Source organism: Thamnophis sirtalis, unplaced genomic scaffold (genome assembly GCF_051295495.1).
Source record: "Thamnophis sirtalis isolate CommonGarterSnake01/CBP01778 unplaced genomic scaffold, rThaSir2_p1.2 scaffold_2, whole genome shotgun sequence".
NCBI lineage: Eukaryota > Metazoa > Chordata > Lepidosauria > Squamata > Natricidae > Thamnophis > Thamnophis sirtalis.
This window is the reverse complement of record NW_028261382.1, coordinates 27,119,490-27,141,458: the sequence shown is the minus strand read 5'-3', so window position 1 is coordinate 27,141,458 and position 21,969 is coordinate 27,119,490. Positions and strand designations below refer to the sequence as shown.

Here is a 21,969-nt window from a genome sequence, read left to right as displayed (position 1 = left end):
CCTACTCCAAGAGAAGGATACTGCAAAATCTCCATTCCCTCCCAAATCCAAGGGAAGGATACTGCAAAACCTCCATTCCCTCCCCACTCTGGGGATAACCAGAGGTGGTATTTGCTGCTTCTCTGAAGGACTCAAAATTTCTGCTATCAGTTCTTCAGAACCTGTCAGAACTTCCTGAATTTCACCCCTGGTTGAGACTCTAGAAAAAGTGCAGAGAAGAGCAACCAGGAGGATTAGGGGACTGGAGACTAAAACCTACAATGAACGGTTGCAGGAACCGGGCATGGAGAAGGACCAGGGGAGAGAAGGACCAGGGGAGACAGGATAGCAACCTTCCAATACCACTGAAAGTTGCTGAGGTTAAGAAATACTGCCTTAAACTGTGGAACTACCACCCACAAGAAATCTTGATGCTGTAAGTTTTCTCTTAGGAAGACAGCTAGAAAAATCTTTGCCAACGCTCTTCGAAATGACGATTTAACAGTTTTAAGAGGGAGGGAAATGTTGAAAAAAATATTGTAAAGATTTTAAAACTTAAAAAGCAGATTAAAATGCAACTCTAAACTTACTTCTCCTGCTTCTGTCTCCAGCCAGCTCTCTCATCCTGTGAAGGCATCTTGCCAACTGGGCAATCCCATTATTTTACAAAGGGGAAACTGAGGTTATCCCCGTGAGATGTTGTTCAAGGACACGAGAAGGCAGAGCCTTAACACCCAAATCTCATCTTCAAAAATCTTCGCCTTCCCCAGGCCAGATTTTTTTTTTTAAAAAAAAAAAACCTAAACAATGCCTCATTTCCCTGCAAGCAGAAACAATGTTCTGCTTACCTTTCCATCAAAGGTAACAGGACAGATACTCACCTGAAGCAGAAAAAAAATACCTGTGTTTCTTCAGTACTTTGCTAGCCGGCTCAGAAAGCAACACTGGGTGCATTTCAAACAGCAGCTGATACTGCCTACACCTCCGCACTATTTCTCCCTCTACTACCGCTATCCCACAAATTCAATTTAAAATTAATTTTATCCCTTCTTCTCCACCCCATCAGATTAGCAGCAAATGACAAGCAGCTGGGGGATAACTTTAAATATTTTTCTGTTACTCTCCTGCGTTCGTTATTGCCATGTTTACCAACTGGCCCAGCAAACAAGTAAAAAATGAGGAGTGGGAAATCCTCAGGGACATTTCTAAATGCTTCCTCTATCTTTTGAGGTTTGTCAAAGTGTCTAATCTAGGGCGTGTTAACGTTTTGGGCGAGGAGAGCAGACAGTCGAAGGATTCATCCCTATTTTTAGACATGTCTAAGCCGTTTGGGGGGGGGTGTTTGCAGAGTTTTCAAATCCTAACCCTGCAAAGGTATACATTTGAACAGCCTATTTTCTCATGTTTCATAAATTCATCAAAGAAAGAAACTTAAAAAAAAAGAAGCAGCATAGATTTGGACAATTGGCAAGACTTATGGGAAAGAATCAGAAAGTTAACCTTAGCCACCTCGTATAAGGAAAACTCCTACAAGATGTTCTACAGGTGGCACATCCCACCCACAAGATTAGCTAAAATTAACAAAAACATATCGCCACGAAGTTGGAAATGTAATGCTGCACTAGGGACCTTCCATCATATGTGGTGGGAGTGCACGAAAGCTAGGGCTTTTTGGCACCAGATAAGAAAGAATTTGGAAGAGATGCTAAATCAAAGGATGGAGTTGAGGCCAGAATTTTTTCTACTAGAGATCACAAAAGAAAAATATGGCAAAGGTGGACTACATTTAATGCTGCATATATTAACGGCATCGAGACTGGTTTTTGCACGAAAATGGAAAAACAAAGAGACTCCCTCAGAACAAGAAATAATAAATAAGATACTGACGTGCGCAGAGATGGACAGACTGACTCTAGAGCTCAAAGACAAGGGAGAGACGGAATATCACGAAATCTGGGACAAATGGTACCGATGGTTAGAGACGAGGGGAAAAGGCCGGGACAGAAAAACACAGACAAGAATTGGAAAATAGGGTATTAAGTATGTGTGACAGGTATGAATTGGATATGTATTTGTATGGTTAGTAATTATATAAAAGAAAGGATCAACGGATAGGTAATCTGACTGACTACACATACCTTTGTAATGGATATAAAATGTAATTGTTTAAGATCCACTCACTATAAGGAAATGTTTGTGCTAGAAATGTCGCATCATATCCAATGTTTGTAATGTTTTTTCTAATAAAAAACCTTAAAAAAACAAAAAAACAAAGAAAGGTATTTTTTAATACATATCTGGAGAAGAACTAGATGTAGCAGCCCACTACATATTCAGAAGTTGTGGGGGCTTCGTTCCTGGAGGCTTTCAAATAGAGACTGGACTTCAATCTGTCAGAAATGATGTAGGGTCTCCTGCTTGAGCAGGGGGTTTGACTAGATGACCTGCAAAGTCCCTTCCAACTCTGGTATTCGGTTCACCGACAAATGCGCGATAGACATATGCGCGCCGACAAAACCGTGACGGACAAATGAGCGCCGTCAAAATCGCTAATTGATTTTTGACAAAATCACACCGACAAATGCGCGATGACAAAATTACGTCATCAACAAACTATAGACAGCCCAGTGAGTGTGCTGGGCCTTTAACATAGTGGGACGCGTATACGTGCGTTATAACCCTAACCCTAACCCTAACTATCGTGTCTATCGTGCAATTGTCGGGTCACACTGGTATTCTATATACTGTACCTTAGGCAACAGATCTCAACTTTCAAGAATGACCTCCCCCTATGCCTGAAGAGAAAGGTTTTCGATCTGTGTGTGCTACCTGCTCTCACATATGCCGGTGAAACACGAACACTAACCTCACAATCGACACAAAAACTATGAGGGGCACAAAGAGCCATGGAAAGAGACATGCTCAGCATCACAAGACAAGATTGAAAGACCTGCACAAGAATTAAAGAACAAATGAAAGAATATGATGCTAACAGATGAACAGAGTTGGAAGGGACCTTGTAGGTCATCTAGTCCAACCCCCTGCCAAGCAGAAGACCCTACACCATTTCTGACCGAGGGCAGTCCAGTCTCTTCTTGGAAACCTCCAGGGATGAAGCTCCCACAACCTCCGAAGGCAACTTCTGTTCCTTTGGTTGATTGTTCTGTCAGAAAATTTATCCTTAAAGAGATACCATCCAAATGAATGAAATGGAAACAGGCTGGTCACATAGCAAGAAGAACTAGTGGGAGTCATAAAATGGATCCCACTTGATAAAAAAGCATCCACAAAAGAGACCTACAACAAGACGGATCGATGAAATCAGCAAGTGTGGCAGGCCCAATTGGCAAAAGAAAGCTGAGGACCGTATGGGTTGGAAACATGCAGAACAAGCTTTCGTCCTAAAGTAGGTAGACTGGCTAGATTGATAAGGTTTTCTCAGGTCTCCAAAGCACCTGAGGGTAGAACAAGAAGCAATGGGTGGAAACTAATCAAGGAGAGAATCAACCTAGAACTAAGGAGAAATTTCCTGACAGTGAGAACACTTAATCAGTGGAACAACTTGCCTCCAGAAGTTGTGAATGCTCCAACATTGGACGTTTTTAAGAAGATACTGGGTAACCATTTGTCTGAAATTGTATAGGGTTTCCTGCCTAAGGAGGGGACTAGAAGACCTCCAATGTCCCTTCCAACTCTGCTATTGTTTTGTATTCTGTTCTATTCTACTCTATTCATTCCAATATCTATTCTACTCTATTCATTCCAATATCTATTCTATTCTATTCATTCCAATATCTATTCTATTCTATTCTATTTTCTATTCTACTTTCTATTCTATTCTGCTCTTTTCTATTCTATTTTCTATTCTATTTTCTGTTCTGTTCTATTCCTTTTTACTTCGCCCAAGAAAGTTTTCCAAAATTCCCTATCCACCAACTTGTCTTACTCTTTAAATAAGAGTGAAGAAAAAAGACATTGGCCCCTTCTTATCAGGGCAGGTGAGGAGGGGAAACGCAAGTTTTCAAGTGAGAGAATTTTGATAGAGGGTAAAAGTCCTGGATTTATTTCACCAAACTTTAAAGATTAACTCTACCAGCCCCTCCCAGCATTCCTCCTGTTGGGGGAAAAAAAGAGAGGGGAGAGAAATGCTTATATTATTCATCGTTCATTTAAATTCTCTCTGAGTAGGAAGCACATAGATGGGGCCCTTAGAAAAGATCTATGGCAATTCTTACTGGCTCAAAGCCACTTTCATTCATGATACAAAGGCTTCCTGCTTGCCAGCTGCCTCCACTTTTCTTCCCCCTCCCCTTAATTCCAATTCAGGAATGCAACTTCTCCCAAAGAGCGATAAAGACCCCCCCCCTCCCCAAATGATGCTGACCTTCAGATGCACAAAATGCAGGGCGTAGGATTGGCTGCATTTACGCAACACAAAAGACAAGGATTGTGTACATTGTGGTTGTGCCAAGGCAAATGGCTCCCTTCGCCAAAAGGGGCATCATTTTAAAACCATAACACAGGCCAAGATGGCTTGGGCAGAGCAAAGCGAGGAGTCTGCATTGTGGCTTGTTAACCCAGTTTTTCAAATCTGCTGAAACGGCCATGGTGAAAATGATAATGCCATTATTTACTATTTCAAAATAGTAAGTAAGTAAATCTTTATTACCGTCAAAGACAAGCAATACACATTAGTTTTTACACTATGTTAAAAAAATACTAACATTAAGATAGAATTAAAAGGTATTGACGTTAAAATGGAAAATAACATACATGTTCTCAGATTGTTCGGGTCACTCCCTGGTTTACCTGGGTGCAACGCTGTTAAGTATAGGAGTAAATACAATGGTCCAAAGATTGTTAGAGATATGTCCAGATAATTGGTACAAGATGACAACTATACTTCTGTAGCCAATTTTTTTCTTATGGACATTGCAGCCGCACAGAACTTTGCCACTGCATACGTGGTGAAAATGATAATGCCATTATTTACTATTTCAAAATAAATCAACAAGGGTTTTTGCAAAGTAAAAACAATACAGATTTAAAGATTTTTTTTAAAAAAAACCCACTTTATTAAATTAATTAACCACCAGTATGCTCTTTGGCATCAGTGTCCTCTCTCTCGAATTTTAGAACTGAAAGGGACCTCCAAAGATTCTAGTCCATTTAGTTACTCAAACTTGGCAACTTGAAGATGCATCAATTCCAGAACTCCCCAGCCAGCATGCATTGCCAGGTTTAAGAAACCCTGTAGTTGAGTGTTTGAGTTAAAGCCAAGTTTGAGGAACACTTGATCAAGTCCAACTCATTTATAAATTAAATTTTAATCAAGAAGTCCAAGAAATGTAATTAGTAAAACCGCTGCAGGGGGCAGGAAAGCCAGTGATGCCATCCACGAGAGGTGGCTGCTATCTTTTTTTTTCAAGAGGGAGGAGGAAAGGAGAGAGAGAGGAAGGGAAGAAGGGAAAGGAAGAAGGGAGGGAGAGGGGAAGGGAAGAGAGGGGAGGGAAGGGGAGGAGAGGAAAGGAGGGATTCTGAGAGACAGAGAGGGCTGGAAGATGGAAGGGAGGGAGGGAGAGAGAAAGAAAGGAAAGAGGGAAGGAAAGAAAGAGAAAGGAGAAAGAGAGAAAGAGAAAGAAAGAAAAAGGAAGAATGAAAGGAAGGAAGGAAGGAAGGAAGAGGAAGGAAAGAAAGAAAGAAAGAGAGAAAGAAGAAGGAAAGAAAGAAAGAAAGAAAGAAAGAAAGAAAGAAAGAAAGAAAGAAAGAAAGAAAGAAAGAGAAAGGAAGGAAGGAAGGAAGGAAGATCTCAAACTAGACAAATGGAAGCTTCTTTTATAAGGCAATGAAATTTGCAAGAAATGGCAAAGTAAATTTGAACACACCATTATCTGGAAATCACCTTATTTGGTCCTATAATAGCTTGATGGAGGGATCCTTTCCACGTCCTCATAAAGAGGCGGTGGTGAGACCCCTCCTCAAGAAGCCTTCTCTGGACCCAGCTATTTTTAAAAACTATCGTCCAGTCTCCAACCTCCCTTTTTTAGGGAAGGTTGTTGAGAAGATGGTGGCCCTCCAACTCCGACAGACCTTGGATGAAGCAGATTATCTAGACCCTTTTCAGTCTGGTTTCAGGCCTGGTTACTCCACCGAAACCGCTTTGGTCGCACTGACCGATGATCTCTGGTGGGCCAGGGACAGAGGCCATTCCTCTGTCCTTGTGCTCCTTGACCTCTCAGCGGCCTTCGATACCATCGACCATGGTATCCTTCTGCGACGGCTGGAAGAGGTGGGAGTGGGAGGCACCGTTTTGCGGTGGTTCTCCTCTTACCTCTCCGACAGGTCGCAGTCAGTGTTGGTCAGAGGACAGAGGTCGACTCCTAGGCCCCTCAATTATGGGGTGCCACAGGGGTCGGTCCGGTCCCCCCTCCTATTTAACATCTACATGAAGCTGCTGGGCAAGATCATCCGCCGGCACGGGATTAAATGCCACCAGTATGCAGATGATACTCAGCTGTATCTGTCCGCCCCGTGCCATCTCAGTGAAGCGGTGGAAGTGATGTGCCACTGCCTGGAAGCTGTTAGGGTCTGGATGGGAGTGAACAAACTCGCACTCAATCCTGACAAGACCGAGTGGCTGTGGATGTTGCCCCCTAAGGACAGTCCTTAATCCTGGGGGGAGAAAACTTGCCCCCCTCAGAGAGGGTTCACAATTTGGGGGTCCTCCTGGACCCGCAGCTGACCTTGGAACACCATCTGTCGGCTGTGACCAGGGGGGCCTTTGCCCAGGTTCGCCTGGTGCACCAGTTGCGGCCCTATTTGGACCGGGAGGCACTTCAGACAGTCACTCATGCCTTCGTCATTTCAAGACTGGATTACTGTAACACGCTCTACTTGGGGCTGCCCCTGAAAAGTGTTCGGAGACTGCAACTAGTCCAGAATGCAGCCTGCCCGAGCAATACTGGGTGTGCCAAGGTACACCCACATCACACCTATCCTCCATGAGCTGCACTGGCTGCCCATTGGTCTCCAAACACGATTCAAGGTGCTGGTTATCACCTTTAAAGCCCTACATGGCCTAGGACCTGGGTACCTACTAGACCGTCTCCTGCCACATACCTCCCTTAGACCAATAAGATCACACAGGATGGGCCTTCTCCGGGTGCCTTCAGCAGGACAATGCCGGCTGGCGGCGCTTAGGAGTAGGGCCTTCTCTGTTGCCGCTCCGGCCATATGGAATGAGCTGCCCCCTGAGATCCGGGCCCTCCCCACTCTCATGGCCTTTTGCAAAGCCATTAAAACCTGGCTTTTCCGGCAGGCCTTCTGATTGGGTGTCTGTTACGTTCTTTTTTAACTTTGTGTATCCTATTGTTTTTAAGTTTTTTAATTCTTTTTGTTCTGTAAGCCGCCCGGAGTCCTTCGAGATTGGGCGGCATAGAAACCTAATAAATTCAATTCAATTCAATTCAATTGCTTTAGTGCTCCCCCCCCCCCCCTTATGTAAAGCAGGTGCTAAGACCTGAGCTACAAAAACTCTCCATCTTTCTTTACCCAGATCTCCAAAATTATGGGAACCCTGTCCTATGTGGGATCCCTCTAGATGTATGAGTGGGAACCTGCATCTGGAATTGCGCAACTCATCTTTATAGGGAGCGTCAATCCCCCTCCCTTCACATGGACGGATGCTCCCGCCACCACCTTTTCTCCTATTTTCTGCACACTTTTGAACTTCTTTCCAGAGTCTTGAAATAAATGAAAGATTAAAAAAAGAGACGCGGCAACAAATCCCAGCCGATTCTAAGCTAAGTGGCAATTATGTCCGACGGCCTCTTGGAGAAGCTAAACAACCGTAATTAAAGCAGCTCAGACGCGCCTTTCGGCAGGGAGGAGGCGAAGGAGAGAAGGAGCTTGTCTCGCTGTCAGAAGAAACCCACAGCTAAATTCTTTGCTGGAACGGGTTGTCTCGTAGTCAACAGCCTCCCCCCCTCCCCCCTGAGATTGACACCCAGAAGGTCAGGCCAAGAAAAGTGGCTGCTAAAGCAGACACAGAGTTGAGAAAATGAGAAAAACAACTTCTGCAAGCTGCCACCCTAAAATACACATTGCTCATTTCGGCTCACTCGGGCGCAAAAGATGTTGAGACTCTAGAAATAGTGCAGAGAAGGGCAGCCAAGAGGATGAGGGGACTGGAGGCTAAAACATACGATGAACGGTTGCAGGAACTGCATGGCTGGTCTAGGGAAGAGAAGGACCAGGGGAGACAGAATAGCAGTCTTCTTTTGAGGGGCTGCCCTAGAGAGGAGCAGGTCAAGCTATTCTCCAAAGCACCTGAAGGCCAGACAAGGAACAATGGATGGAAACTGATCCAGGATTCAACCTGGAAATAAGGAGTCCTCCGGGATTGGGTGGCCTATAAATCTAATAAATGAAATAAATGAAATTTCCTGGTTAATTGTCCTCACCATCAGGAAGTTTCTCCTTAGTTCTAGGCTGCTTCTCTCCTTGATTAGTTTCCACCCATTGCTTCTTGTTCTGCCCTCAGGTGTTTTGGAGAATAGCTTGACTCCCTCTTCTTTGGGGCAGCCCCTGAGATATTGAAAGACTGCTATCCTGTCTCCCCTAGTCCTTCTTTTCTCTAGACTAGACAAACCCAGTTTTCTCCTATTTTCTCCGTAACAACAATCCTGTGAGGTGAGTCGGGCTGAGAAGCGAGAGGTTCTAGTCACTCAAGTGGACTAGAACTCACGATCTCCTGCTTTCTATAACCTGGTGCCTTAACCACTAAACTAAACTGGCTCTCATTTCTTAACCCAAATCAAGGGGGTGGACTGAATGGCCTCCAGAGAGCCATTCAACCAGCCTAGCATTTGTTGTTGCAAACCTGTTGGGTGCCAGCCTTATTCCAGTGCCAACTTTATTCCAATTACAAAGGCAGCTTGGAGTACAGAGCAGGCATACGCTTTTAAGGAACAAAACACTCTTGTGGTTGAACCATAAGCTGTCTAGGCAGGAGAAAGGGGTCCCATCACCCACACACTCACCCCTCATTTGGGTGCTGCCAAATTTTGCCAGCTTTTGACTTAACAGCATTTTATAAACCAAGATGCAGAATGCACCCATTTTTAGCAAAGTTCGTTTGTTGAGAGAAAGGGAAGGGCAAAAGGCTACTTACGTTAACTTTCCTCCCCCACCCCATCAAGAGCTGAACAGCGAGAGAAACGGGGACGGTTGATCTGGTTTAAGTCAAAAGCAAAAAAAAAGGAACTAGAGAAGGAAAGGTATTCATGTTCTGAAGCCCTCCGCCACAGAGTTTGCTGGTCACCTTGGAGGTGTGCAAACAAGGTAAGGTTTACTTTTGAGGCAGTTCGGAGCCAGCCCTCTGCAAACAGCTGAACCCCTTGGAGACCGGGGCACTCGGTGGCAACCCAGAGAAAGCATCTCCATTTCGGAGTCCTACCAGGGGGTGATCAAATGGTCCAGTGGGTGGATGACCCTCCCTTGAACTTTTTGCCTAAGGAAGGGAAATGATTTTGTGGTGGATTTGGGGGTTTTGATGATCCGGGGGGGAAAAACCTTGGATAAGAGAAAAGAGTTTTCTTTTGCAATCAGAGTAAGGAGATAACTTTGCATTTGTTGAAAAGGAAAATGGCCCATTGTTGTGGCCCAGCAGGAGCCGTTGGAGCTGCCATCAGACTCCTACAGCGAGGGGCCCTCTGAGTTGGCTCTGGAGGATGTGGAGGACCCTGGACAGGGTTCTGACTCCGAGCAGGGTGCAAAGAGGCTGGTTGGCCACCAGGAGGCACCTGAGCCTTGGACCAGTGGGGAGGAGACAAGGGAGAGTGAGCCAGATGCCAGTAGTGAGTTGTTCCTGGATGCACGCCATCGAAGAGCTAATGGGCGTCAGGAACATTTGTGCAGTTACAGGAGGCAATTGCACTCAGCTGGTGGTCATTAGGGTCCTCTCCATACTATAAAAAGTTACTGGTGCACACGCCCCTCTTTGCAGAAGTCAACGCAGGATTGAATGTCGGAGGACATTACTGTGAGCTTGGCAGGCTGGATTGCTGCCAAGCCTTATCTGTGTTTATTGCTGCCCAAGTTTGTCTGAGTTGCTGCCAAGGTCCTTATCTGTTTGTTATGCTTGGCTTTCAGCCACCGAGGTTTTGGTTTCTTGCTATTAAAGTACATTCCAGTTAAGCTTGTCTCAGCAGTCGTTACTGGATGGAGGAGGGAGTCAGAACAGCCCATTATTCTTTCTTTTGCTTTTTATTCTTCCTTCTTGCACTTTTTTCCTTCTTTTTCCTTTCTTGACTGTCTTTTCTTATTGTATTACTTTTTATGCTCTTTATAAAACTTTCAATAAGAGTGGTGCAGTTGCCCAGAGTTCTCGCCTCACCATCAGGAGGCTGTAAGTTCGGTCCTAGGCAGATATTTCATTCTCTGGGCACAATGAGAATATATCTGCTCAACAAAGCAACAGGAAAGGCATCCGGTCATTAAAACGCTTTGCTAGTTCCATCCAGGTGCCCAGACTCCACTCGCAAGGGATTATTAGAGCCAAGGTGGCGCAGTGGTTGGGGTGCAGTACTGCAGGCCACTTCAGCTGACTGTTATCTGCAGTTCAGCGGTTCTAATCTCACCGGCTCAAGGTTGACTCAGCCTTCCATCCTTCTGAGGTGGGTGAAATGAGGACCCAGACTGTGGGGGCGATATGCTGACTCTGTAAACCGCTTAGAGAGAGCTGAAAGCCCTATGAAGCGGTATATAAGTCTAACTGCTATTGCTATTGCTGTTATGGGTTTGTTAAATGATGATGATGATAAAGCTGTCGATAAAAAATCTATTTTAAAAAATGAGAATTAGGATGAAATCTTTGAGAGCAAAGTTTGATTAGAATTGTATGTATAGATGACTTACGACCAGACGGCCCATCAGGGTTCAACGTTCTGATGGTCGCAAAGTGGATCACCCACATCTAATCCAATTTCACAACCTTTTTTTATGACGGCTGCTTAAGCAAACTTCATGGTTGTTAAGTGAACCAATGGTTCTCTAGGAGCCAGTTTTGACAAAATCTGGAAGGAAGTGCCGGTTTTCGGCAAAACCATCGAACAGGGCCACTTGACTAGGAGAGTGTAAACAGCTGTAAAAGTGAGGTGATTGTGAGCACTCAATATGCAATCACAAGACAGAGCATCAGTGTCACCGAAGAACCACAGCGACACTCTCAAACAACTGAACACTTGCAAAGAAAGGATCGGGTCTCCCAGCTATTATCCTGTCCCTGTCCCTTAAAAATAAAAAGAGCAACCAGACAAGACAAACACACTGATCTTGTTCTTTTTGGCCTCGACAAATTGGATTTTATACAATCACCACAGGTACAAAACAATTTCTACAAGGAAAAAAAAAAGATATTGAGACCCTAGAAAAAGTGCAGAGAAGAGCAACCAGGATGATCAAGGGATTGGAGGCTCAAACATACGATGAACGGTTGCAGGGACTGGGCATGGCTAGTCTAGGGAAGAGAAGGACCAGGGGAGACAGGATAGCAGCATTCCAATATTTGGGGGGCTGCCCCAGAGAGGAGGGGGATCAAGCTATTTTCCAAAGGCAGACAAGGAATAATGGATGGAAACTGATCAAGGAGAGATTCAACCTGGAAATAAGGAGGGATTTTCTGGCAGGGAGAGCAATCAACCCATGGAACAGAAGTTGCCTTCGGAAGTTGTGGGAGTTTCATCCCTGGGAGCTTTCAAGAAGAGTCTGGACTGCCATCTGTCAGAAATGGTGTAGGGACTCCTGCTTGAGCAGGAGGTTGGACTAGATGACCTACAATGTCCCTTCCAACTCTGTTAATCTGTTAAAAAGTCTCTTCTACACTTTTTTTTAAAGGATTGAGGGAGAATGGTGTTATGATCCTGACTTCACTCAGCCATGTGCCTATTTTATTCCATATACACACTCCCCCCCCCACTTTTAAATTCATTTGCTCCCCCAAAACTGGGTGCATTTGACCTTGAGAATGATGTTATGCTGATGCATGAGACAATTATGGCCCCATCAAAGCTTTAAAGGAACAACAGCAATGCTTACTTAAGATGCATTCTTATTCCTGACAACTTTCTCCTGTAATTACAGAGAGATATTAGGATTTAATGCTCCAGAGATTTAGGAGAGAAGAGGCTGGGTTTGTAGAAGGATGGATGGATCGGTAGCGGACATTTTGAGTAGTTTGGAGAACTAGCAAATGCCACTTCTGGAGGTGGGGAGGGAATGGAGATTTTGCAGTATCCTTCCTCTGGATTGGGGAGGGAATGGAGATTTTGCAGTATCCTTCACCTGGAGTGGGGTGGGAATGGAGATTTTGTGATATCCTTCCCCTGCCATGCCCACCAAGCCACGCTCACAGAACTGGTAGTAAAAAAAATTGAATTTCACCACTGCCCAGAGCACTGCGCACACGCTCACATCTGCGAACCGGTAGGGAAGGGTTGTGAATAACACTCCTGCTCTGAACATTCTTAGCCAGCCCACCGACAACTTTCCCCAGTTGGTTTCCTTGTTCCTAGTTTCGCTGTTCGCCAGACCAAGACGAGGCAGAGAACAAATTGGAAGGACAACAAGGAAAGATTCCTGGAAGAACGTGACTTACCTTGGATTTCATATTCGGCAGAAGCCGAGGTATCAGGTCCCTCACTGCTTTGCTCCGAGCCCAACGCAGATCGCAGCTGATCAATGCTTGTGCATGCTGTCACCTCACCAGCGGGGTCCCCAATCTGCAAAAGAAGCAATGATTATTTGATTTTTTTCTAAAAAAAATGGATGCCTGCTTTGACAATAGCTTGCAAAAGTGAATTTCCAAAGCCCAAACCTCCTAAATGCCCCCTTGCAAAGAAGCTGGAGAGCTAACCCATCGCTTTTGTTTTCTATGGATGCCCATTACATGCTTGCTTGGCATTTTCCTTTTTATAAATTAAAATAGTTGAATATAAGGTTGGAAGATATCTGACAACCCTGAAGCTGGCCTGGCTGAAGCCACCTTGAAGCTGGATTAGAGATAGCTAATTGTAGCCAAAATAAAATACTTTCTCTTGGGAACCAAGGACGTTCTCAGACCTGGTCCGAGGAAGGAGGAGGGATGTCACCAGGCAACCAGACAGTGCTTTGATTGGACCATGTGACTGATTGTTTGGGGTTGAGGGAAAACTTTTACTGTTAATTAGGTGAAAACCCGCGGGAAAGCTTAAGAGTCGGTTGTCACCATCCTGTACCAATATGACAAATCCAATAAAACTATTCTTTAAGGAATCGATCTGCCTTGTTTTGTTTTTTGTAAAAAGTTTTATTTTTTCCTTTCCACATACATTCACAAATATACATTGTCATGAGTACCCTTAATCTGTTATCTTCTAGCATTTATCACAATCTGTTGTGAAGATGTTGGATAGCCATTTGTCTGAAATGGTATAGGGTTTCCTGCCTAGGCAGGGGGTTGGACTAGAAGACCTCCAAGGTCCCTTCCAACTCTGCTATTGTATTATTGTACAATCTGTTTAAACATATAAAAAACATAATTGGGGTCACTCTCTTTCCACCCCGTACATCCATCTTATTTTGCAACAACCCTACCCCTTTCTTCCCAACCTCCCTTCTCAACCTTCTTCTTTCCTCCTCTCCTTCCTCTTTTCTTCTTCTCCTCCCCTCCCCCACTCTGCTCTTCTTCTCCTTCTTACCCTACTCTTACTACCCCTCCCTTACTTCCTCTCTTTTGCCCTTCCTTCTTTTCCCTCCTCTTCCTCCCTCCTTCCATTGTCACACTTGCTTATTTTCTTCTTTACTCTGATGGATTTTTGGGGTGGAATACCAGCCATCCCTGTCTCATAATTATATAGAAGTAAATTTCCTCTTCCACGTTTTATTTCCCTATAATAATTCCACTTGTATCGTCTTTTAAACTGTATATTTGTATCTTAATACTTTGCTATTTTTTCTTTTCCTTCCTCTTGATTTGATAACATGTCATCTGTACAGCTTAATCTGTAATCTTTTTCTGTTTTACTTATAATCCTTTTCTAATCAATCATAAAATCGCCCCCAAGTCCTGAAGTACACCGATTCCTCTTTGTCCTTTATGCTCAGTGTTAACCTATTCATTTCTGCGCAATCCAATATTTTCTTTATTACTCCCCTTCTGACGGGATTTTGTCTGCTTTGCAGTTCTGTGCAAATACAATTCTAGCTGTTATTATGTGTATAATCAAGTATGTATCTTCTTTGCTGCATTTCTCTGGTAAGATACCCAATAAAAATACCTCTGGTCTCAATTCGGTGTAACATTTTCTCTAACCATATTTGTATTTTAACCTGCCTTGGAGTTTTGTTTGCTATGGGTAAGTTACCTGGAATCCTGGCAATATTGTGGATATCATCTTAACCAGTGTTTCTTTTTTACTCAGGCCACTTCTAAAATGTGTGGACATTAACTACCAGAACTCTTCAGTCAGCTGGCAGGGAATTCTCGGAGTGGAAGTCCATAGAAAGTTGGGAAACGCTGCTCTTCTCCAATCCTCTGACCTGAGCAGGAATCCATCATGGACCTCAGTTGAGACACTACTTCAACTGTTGAGAATTCACTTTTTTTGTGCTGAAACAGTCTGTTCTGCTCTTAGCACATTTTAAAATGATTTCGAACAACCTATTTTTAAAACAAAGTCAAAGGAGGGCAGGATTTGTACAGAACAGTTCTGCGAGAAAGGCTGGAGAGGGGACGATAAAACCGAGCTCCTAACAATTAAGGAACCAGTTAACAGATCCATTACTGGTTGCCTAAAGGGGGGCAGCGGGCTTTCTAATTTAAAAAGAGGTTAAGCAAAGGAGGGCACAACGCAAAACACACCTGCACCGAACAAGTTTAATAAAACAGAGTTGGAAGGGACCTTGGAGGTCTTCTAGTCCATCCACCTGCTCAAGCAGGAGACCCTATACTGGGTTGAACTAGAAGACCTCCAGGGTTCCTTCCAGCTGTATTCTGATTATTATCTTCTCCAATATTGTTTTCTAGACTGGTCTGGCCTAGGCTTTAGAATAGAATAACGGTGTTAGGAGGGACCTTAGAGGTCTTCTAGTCCAACCCCCTACTTGGGCAGGAAACTGGTCTGATTTGTCAGGTCTGGTCTGATTTACCTGATCCTACCCTACTCTCTCCTATTTTACCCTAAATTTCCAACTAACAGATTTCATTTATAGTCTTATACACTCACAAAGGCTTAGGGATTTACAACAAAATGTGTTAGCTGGAAAAGCTGTTACCAGATTCCTTGCAATTTTGGGGGAAAAGGGGAAACAGAATTGGACATGATGATGCAGGAGGCAACATGGCACATGAAAAAGCATCTCTGGGCACAACTGGGACCTAAGAGGAGCATAGTTAAATCTGCCACCATAGGTAAGCCCACCCCTATTTGAAATGGGGATAAAATCTTGCAAGCTGATTTACCCCTTGTTTAGGATAACATAATAACAGAGTTGAAAGTGACCTTGTAGGTCATCTAGTCCAACCCCACCCACCCAAGCAGGAAACCCTACACCATTTCTGACAGAGGGCAGTCCAGCCTCTTCTTGGAAGCCTCCAGGGATGAAGCTCCCACAACTTCCGAAGGCAACTTCTGTTCCGTTGGTTGATTGTTCTCACTGCCAGAAAATTCCTCCTTATGTCCAGGTTGAATCTCTCCTTGTTCCTTTTCCATTCATTGTTCCTTGTCTGGCCTTCAGGTGCTTTGGAAAATAGCTTGGCCCCCTCCTCTCTGGGGCAGCCCCTCAAATATTGGAATACTGTTATCATGTCTCCCCTTATTGTGGGGAAGAACACGGGCCAGTTCTGGAGCCTGAGGAAGGTTCTGATGGATGCTCAGCATCGGACACAGAGATAGAGCAGGGCCATCCGGCAATTCCTAGCTACCAAAGAGGCAGCTGTCTTTGGAGGCTGAATTGAGTGAGGAGGAGGAGGAATATCTGGGGCCTGTTCCAGATGCACATATGCACAGAGCAGTTAGGAGAAATGAACAACGAAGGAGGAGGAGGAGGAGGAGGAGTCGACTTGGGAAGCAAAGCACACGTTGACTCTGAATGGCCCCTCCCTGTCTGGGGAACAAAATAGAAGGAAAGGGGAGTGGTGGTCGTAGGAGACAACAGTTCGTATTTCTGAAGATTTTGCTCACTATGTTTCGTGCCACAAAGACTGCCTTGCCAGAATTTAATTGGCAGCCTTTCGGCTACGAGCTCATGGCCTAGCTATTATTGCAAGGAACTGATAAGGTCTGTTGCTGCAGTTAACTTTTGCCTGGACTTTTCAGTGGATGAATGCCATTAATTCACAAGAGGTAAATAAAGAGGGGGGTTTCTTTGCAAGAAGTCTGTTTCTTGCTTCTGCTAAAGGTCAGAACAGCCCTTCTCTTCACTAGACTAGCAATGCCCAGTTCCTGTAATGTTCTTTATGTTTTAGCCTCCAGTCCCCTCATCATCCTGGTTGCTCTTCTCTGCAACCTTTCTAGAATCACAACCTCTTTTTCATAGTGTGGGGACCAAAACTGGATACGTGTGGTCTTACATAGAGCTTTATAGAGTGGTATTAGTATCTCACATGATCTTGATTGAATCCCTCTGTTATTGCAACTTAGCTATGCTATTCCACCCATGCTGGGCCAAGGGACCAGGATTCGGCTCCCTCTGCAGTTTGTGCAATCCTGCGCAGAGTAGAAATTCTTCTTCTGAGAATCTTGACACAGAAGGAACATCTTCCGCCTCCATACTTCCCCCACCACCAAAATGGGAGACAACCTGTCGCTTCCCTCTCTTCTGAGTCAGTAATTAGGGGGACCCTCTTCCCACAATGCCAGCCGCCCCCCTGCCCAGAAACGTCCATTGTTCCCTTCCCATCTGGAGTTGAGTAATCAGCCCGCCACAAAGTGCAAAGCCCAAATTGCACCCAGCAAATAATATTTATCTGGAGCAGCTGACAGTTTAATTCTAGGGCGAGAGAAGCAGGCGTAAAATGCCTTACCCTAAGATCCTGGCCCTCAAACTTCAAGGCTGACTTCCCTGCCTCTGCTAGACTGATTTAGTTTCCTTTTTAGGATCTATTTATAACATTTCTGACTTGCTTCTGGCTGATACACTGACTCCATCCAGAAATTTAAAACTTTGGACCAGACCATAAACCCATTTCCTACCAAAGCAACTTTGCAAGTAAAACCATGCTAAATCACTGTTGTCAGCCATGAGTTAGTCATGGCTGGCTGGGCAATTCTGGAAGTTGAACTCCACCTGTCTTAAAACAAGCAAGGTATCAGGACTGCAGTCATATTCCTTTCAGGATCTTTGGCCTGCCACACTCTCTATTATTTTTCTATGCTGTTTCATTAGTGGGGAATTGGGAGGGGGAATAGTAAGGAGTAGAATTGTAGAACGTGTTGTTGTCAAAATAAAACATTCCTTTCTAGAAGCCCAAGGTCATCCTTTGTCTCTGCACCTCTGCACCTGACTGGAACTAGATGGGTGGAGATGCCAGCATGGCAGAGGAAGATCGGAGCATGTGATGAACTTGTGGGTGTTGGGGCAAGGTCTTGAACTTTCAACTCGGTGGGGAAAACCGGGAAGTTTTCTGATTCGGGTTTTCCACAGATTGTACCAACATCTCTCTCTTATTAAATTGGAACTTTAATGAAAGCTATGTCTTGAACTCTGATTTAATTCTGGATGATATTTGGAACGCTGACACAAGGTTGAGAAACACAGGTCTACACAATCAAAAGCTTTTGTGTAGTCAATGAAGCACACTTAGAAGTCCTTGTTGGCATTCCTTAGCTTTTTCCACCATACAACATAGATTAGTGTTCCTCTTCCTTTCCAAAATCCTGCTTGTACATCAAGCAGTTTCTTATTGTCAGTTGGGGTCAAATGTGGCTAGATGATCTTCCAGAGGATTTTCCTGTTTTCACCCAGGCTTCCTTAGAAAGCAAGAAGCAAAATCTTGGTCCCGACAAAACCTCTTTTATTTGCACGACTGTTAATTCCTTTCATTCACAGTCAGCAAGGCTTTAGCAAATAGCTTTTCAGAGGAATGTTTATCCACACGCATCTTATCTCATTTGGAGCGCTGCCAGATAACTAGTTTCCAAACACAGGGCAAAGCAAAACTTGGCACAGAGGCTCTTAGAATCACAAATAGAACTTTCCAGACTGAAGGAACAAATTGTTTCCTGAAAAAGCCCCCTCCCCGTTCGCTCCTCTTTTATTTCCTATGGGAGGGGCCAATCACCTCCAAGGTGTGGCTTTACTCCCAAGTCGACCCCGCTTTCTTAGTTGTTCTTGTCTTCTGGCAGCTCTGTGCATGCGCACACTGGGAACAGGCTCCAGCTGTTCCTCTGTCTCACTGCTCTCTAGCTTCCACTCTGCCTCTGGCACAGAGCCCACATCTGAGCTTTCTTCAGTCCCCAGGACTGACCCATGTTCCTCCCCAACCTCCTTACTGTCCGACTCTGTGGCCAGTTCTGCTAGCCACCGGTGGGCCACAACATTTCCTCATAGATGGTATCAAGGCTATGATTTGGTGGTTGGAACAGTCTTTAGTATCGCCTTTCTTTGGTATTGAAATAAATACTAATCAACATTTAGTACTGTACTTCCCCTCTTTGAAAACAGCCCCATTTTTGCACCTCCTAGCACTCCCCAACTCCCTTTCCCTAGTCATGAGGACTGTGGCTGCACCTGACTTCCTTCTTTCAATTCAAGTCCCCTTTAGAAACTAGTTTTGGTCACCAAGCAACATTGTGCAAAATAGGATGCCATGATTTGATTTTCTTTCAGTCTGCAAAAATGTCTTCTTGACATACAACAAAAATATTCCAACAGTGATGTAGGGAGATTTTGTAGCATTTATACACCCAGAGAGAGAGAGAGCCAGAGACAAAGAGTCAGAGAGAGAGAGACTGACACACACACACACACACACACAGAGGGGGAGACAGAGACAGACAGAGAGACAGAGACAGACAAACAGAAACAGGCAGAAACACACAGACAGAGACAGAAACACACTCACAGAAAGAGAGAGAGAGAGAAACAGAGAGACAGAGAAACAGACACACACAGAGAGGGAGAGACAGAGAGAGAAACAGAGAGAGAGAAAGAGAGACACAGAGACAGAGGCACACAGAGAGAAAAAGAGACAGAGAGAGAGAGATACAGAGAGACACAGAGGCAGAGAAACAGAGAGAGAGACAGACAGACAGAGGCAGAGAGAGAGAAACAGAGAGAGAGAGAGACAGAGGCAGAGAGAAAAAGAGAGACAGACACACACAGAGAGACAGAGGCACACAGAGAGAAAAAGAGACAGAGAGAGAGATATACAGAAAGAGAGACAGAGAGATAGAGGCAGAGAGAGAGAAAGAGAGAGAGACAGAGACAGAGGCAGAGAGAGAGAAAGAGAGAGAAAGAGATACACAGAGAGGCAGAGGGAGAGAGAGAAACAGAGAGAGAGAGAGAGAGACACAGAGACAGAGGCAGAGAGAGAGAGAGGCAGAGAGAGAGAGAGAGAGTCAGTTACCTCTTGGGAGAGTTCGAGATGTTTTTCTGCAAAGTGTAAGGCTTGTTCATACTTCCCAAGTGAAACGTAAGCATTCTCCAAACTCCAGCACGCTCTTCCTTCTCCCACTCTGCAAGATCAGAATGATTGTCAGGGAAAGTGCTTTAAAAGCCAGTTTTCTAGAGATCAATCTCGATCACAGAACCTCAAGTCAACATTGGCATGGACGGCTAAGAGAATCCAATTCATCCTTTGCAGGACATGCCTTGCTTGATTTGAGTATAGAATTTCATGGAGAGTCAACCAATTGTGTGTGATCCACCAGCCATAAACCAAGGTGAACAATGGCTTGGTGTGTCAGTAGCCCACAATTATTCTGGTGGTAGAGATCTATGAACATTTATCAGGTTACAGCAGTGTTTCTCAACTTGGATAACGTGAAAACTGAAGCTGCATGGACTTGAAATCCCAGAATTCCCCAGCCAGCCTGATAAGTCTACAATACAGCATGGTCAGCTGCCAATTCAAAACTCAAGAAAGGAAAAGCTCAACTCTGCTGAATTCGAAAAGAGGTACTTTTACTAAGTTTCAAATGATGGCAGCAAAAGAAAGGCAAAATCTGGTTCAAAATGCATGAAGGTTACACACTGAAAGTTACCTCAAATCCCCCCCCCCTCTGGATCCAGCTCTGAAAGTCCAATCAATATCCAGTATGATGTTATGGGAAAGTTCCTCTGCAGGTATTTCTTGCATCGAGAGTCTCAGGATGGTTGGCCTTGACGGCGTGTAAACAACTCCACTCAGGAGCACCATAATCTATGAATACAAACCTCCCTTCCAGTTCTCATGGAACTACTACACACCAGCTCGCGTCCTCATCCGAAATGCCCATGCCCCCTCCCCATTTCTATGGCAGCCAATAGCAAGCATGCTGCCCCGATGTGGTATAGATCTAAATCTAGCTATATAGATATAATGCATCCTTTTCTCCACTTCCTACTGTCCCCCTGTAATCTCATTTGTGCAGGAACTTTACTATAGAGTTAGTCCTCAATTTACAACAGGCTGCTTAGTGACCATATCAAAGTCATGACAGACCCTGAAAAAGGGACTTCGAGAGATATTATGGCCCTCCCCAAGTCAAGGGGCCATGTTGTACTACAAAAAAGGGCCATAATATCAGGTATGGTGATGTGATGACCTGTTTTACGACGGTCATAACTAAAACTGCAGTCCAAGACTATCTATAGTTTATGTCATTTCTCTTTCAAGAGCTGAGGTACCTTTGGGGTGGGGGAAGGGATTCACTCATTACAAGTAGTATTTTCCTTGCTAGTCTTTTTAAAGAAAGAGGGATTATTCCTATAAATAATGCCAATTCATCATCATGGCATAGTCTTAAATTTCTGGGCGAAGGCTTTGCCCCGCCCATCCTATGTCATGCTTTGTTCTCTCATCTCAGGACCCCTGTTCCCTAATTCTGTCTTATTTCACTTGGGGAGGGGGGGGAGCAGAGGGACTACAGGTCCTAACCTTCCCAGCCAGAATGATAACACTGCAAATAGTTCCAACCTTGAAGAGCCTCGCGTGTTCTTATTTTGTTATGTGTTTTCGAAAACTTGTGTCAGGTCTGCAGCCTTCTTTTCTTTTGGATCTTTGGCCTGCTACACTTAATATTATCCTACTATGCATTTTCTATGGTGGGAAAATGGGAGGGGGGAATTGTACAGAGTTAGATGCTATGTAGCCAAAACAAAATTCTTTCTAGAAAACCAAGGTCATCCTTTATCTTTGCACTTCTGCATCTGACCAGAACTGGATGGGTGGAAGCTGCCAGCATGGCAGTGGGGGATTGGACCACGGGGTGGACTTGTGGGTGTGGGGGGCCAGATCTTGAACTTTCAACTGGGTGGGGAAAACCGGGAAGCTTTCAGATTCGGGTTTTCCCAGATGTGCCAACATGGCTCTCTTCATCAATTGGAACGTTGAGCAATACTTTGCCTTGGACTCTGATTTACTTTTGGGTGCTGTTTGAAACCCTGAAACCTTGAAGACGCCCAAAAAATGTCAATAAAGATGCTTAATTGCCAATAAAAGTGATTAACCAAGGACTTTGGGAAGTTTATCTGGAACAGGTAGCAGGCTGGCTGGGGAATTCTGGAAGTTGGGCCATACAGTTTGAAGTTGCTAAATTTGAGAAATGCTATTCTAAAACATTACCATATTGGGCCGATGCATCTTGGGCTTCCTTTCAAATCCAAAAGGAGAGAGAAAAGTTAACAACCCTGGATTGAAGTCTTCTACCAGCTTCAATCAATCAGAACAGAGCTGGAAGGGACCTAAGAGGTCTTCTAGTCCAGCCCCCTGCTCAAGCAGGAGACCCTATCCCATTTCAGACAGGTGGC

At 44.4% G+C, this 21,969-nt stretch overlaps 1 protein-coding gene across 2 annotated transcripts in view; it reads right to left on the bottom strand.

Annotated features, from left to right (window-relative positions):
- The window catches only part of GPSM1 (G protein signaling modulator 1), a 112,998-nt gene that overhangs the window by 59,833 nt on the left and 31,196 nt on the right, over nucleotides 1-21,969 (bottom strand). For both annotated transcript variants that reach the window (XM_087704540.1, XM_087704541.1), the window contains exons 8-9: nucleotides 19,586-19,694; nucleotides 12,635-12,758 (exon numbers count right to left, since the gene is read on the bottom strand). In XM_087704540.1, coding sequence (XP_087560666.1) covers nucleotides 12,635-12,758; nucleotides 19,586-19,694 — 233 coding nt within the window. The remainder of the gene's footprint in view (nucleotides 1-12,634; nucleotides 12,759-19,585; nucleotides 19,695-21,969) is intronic.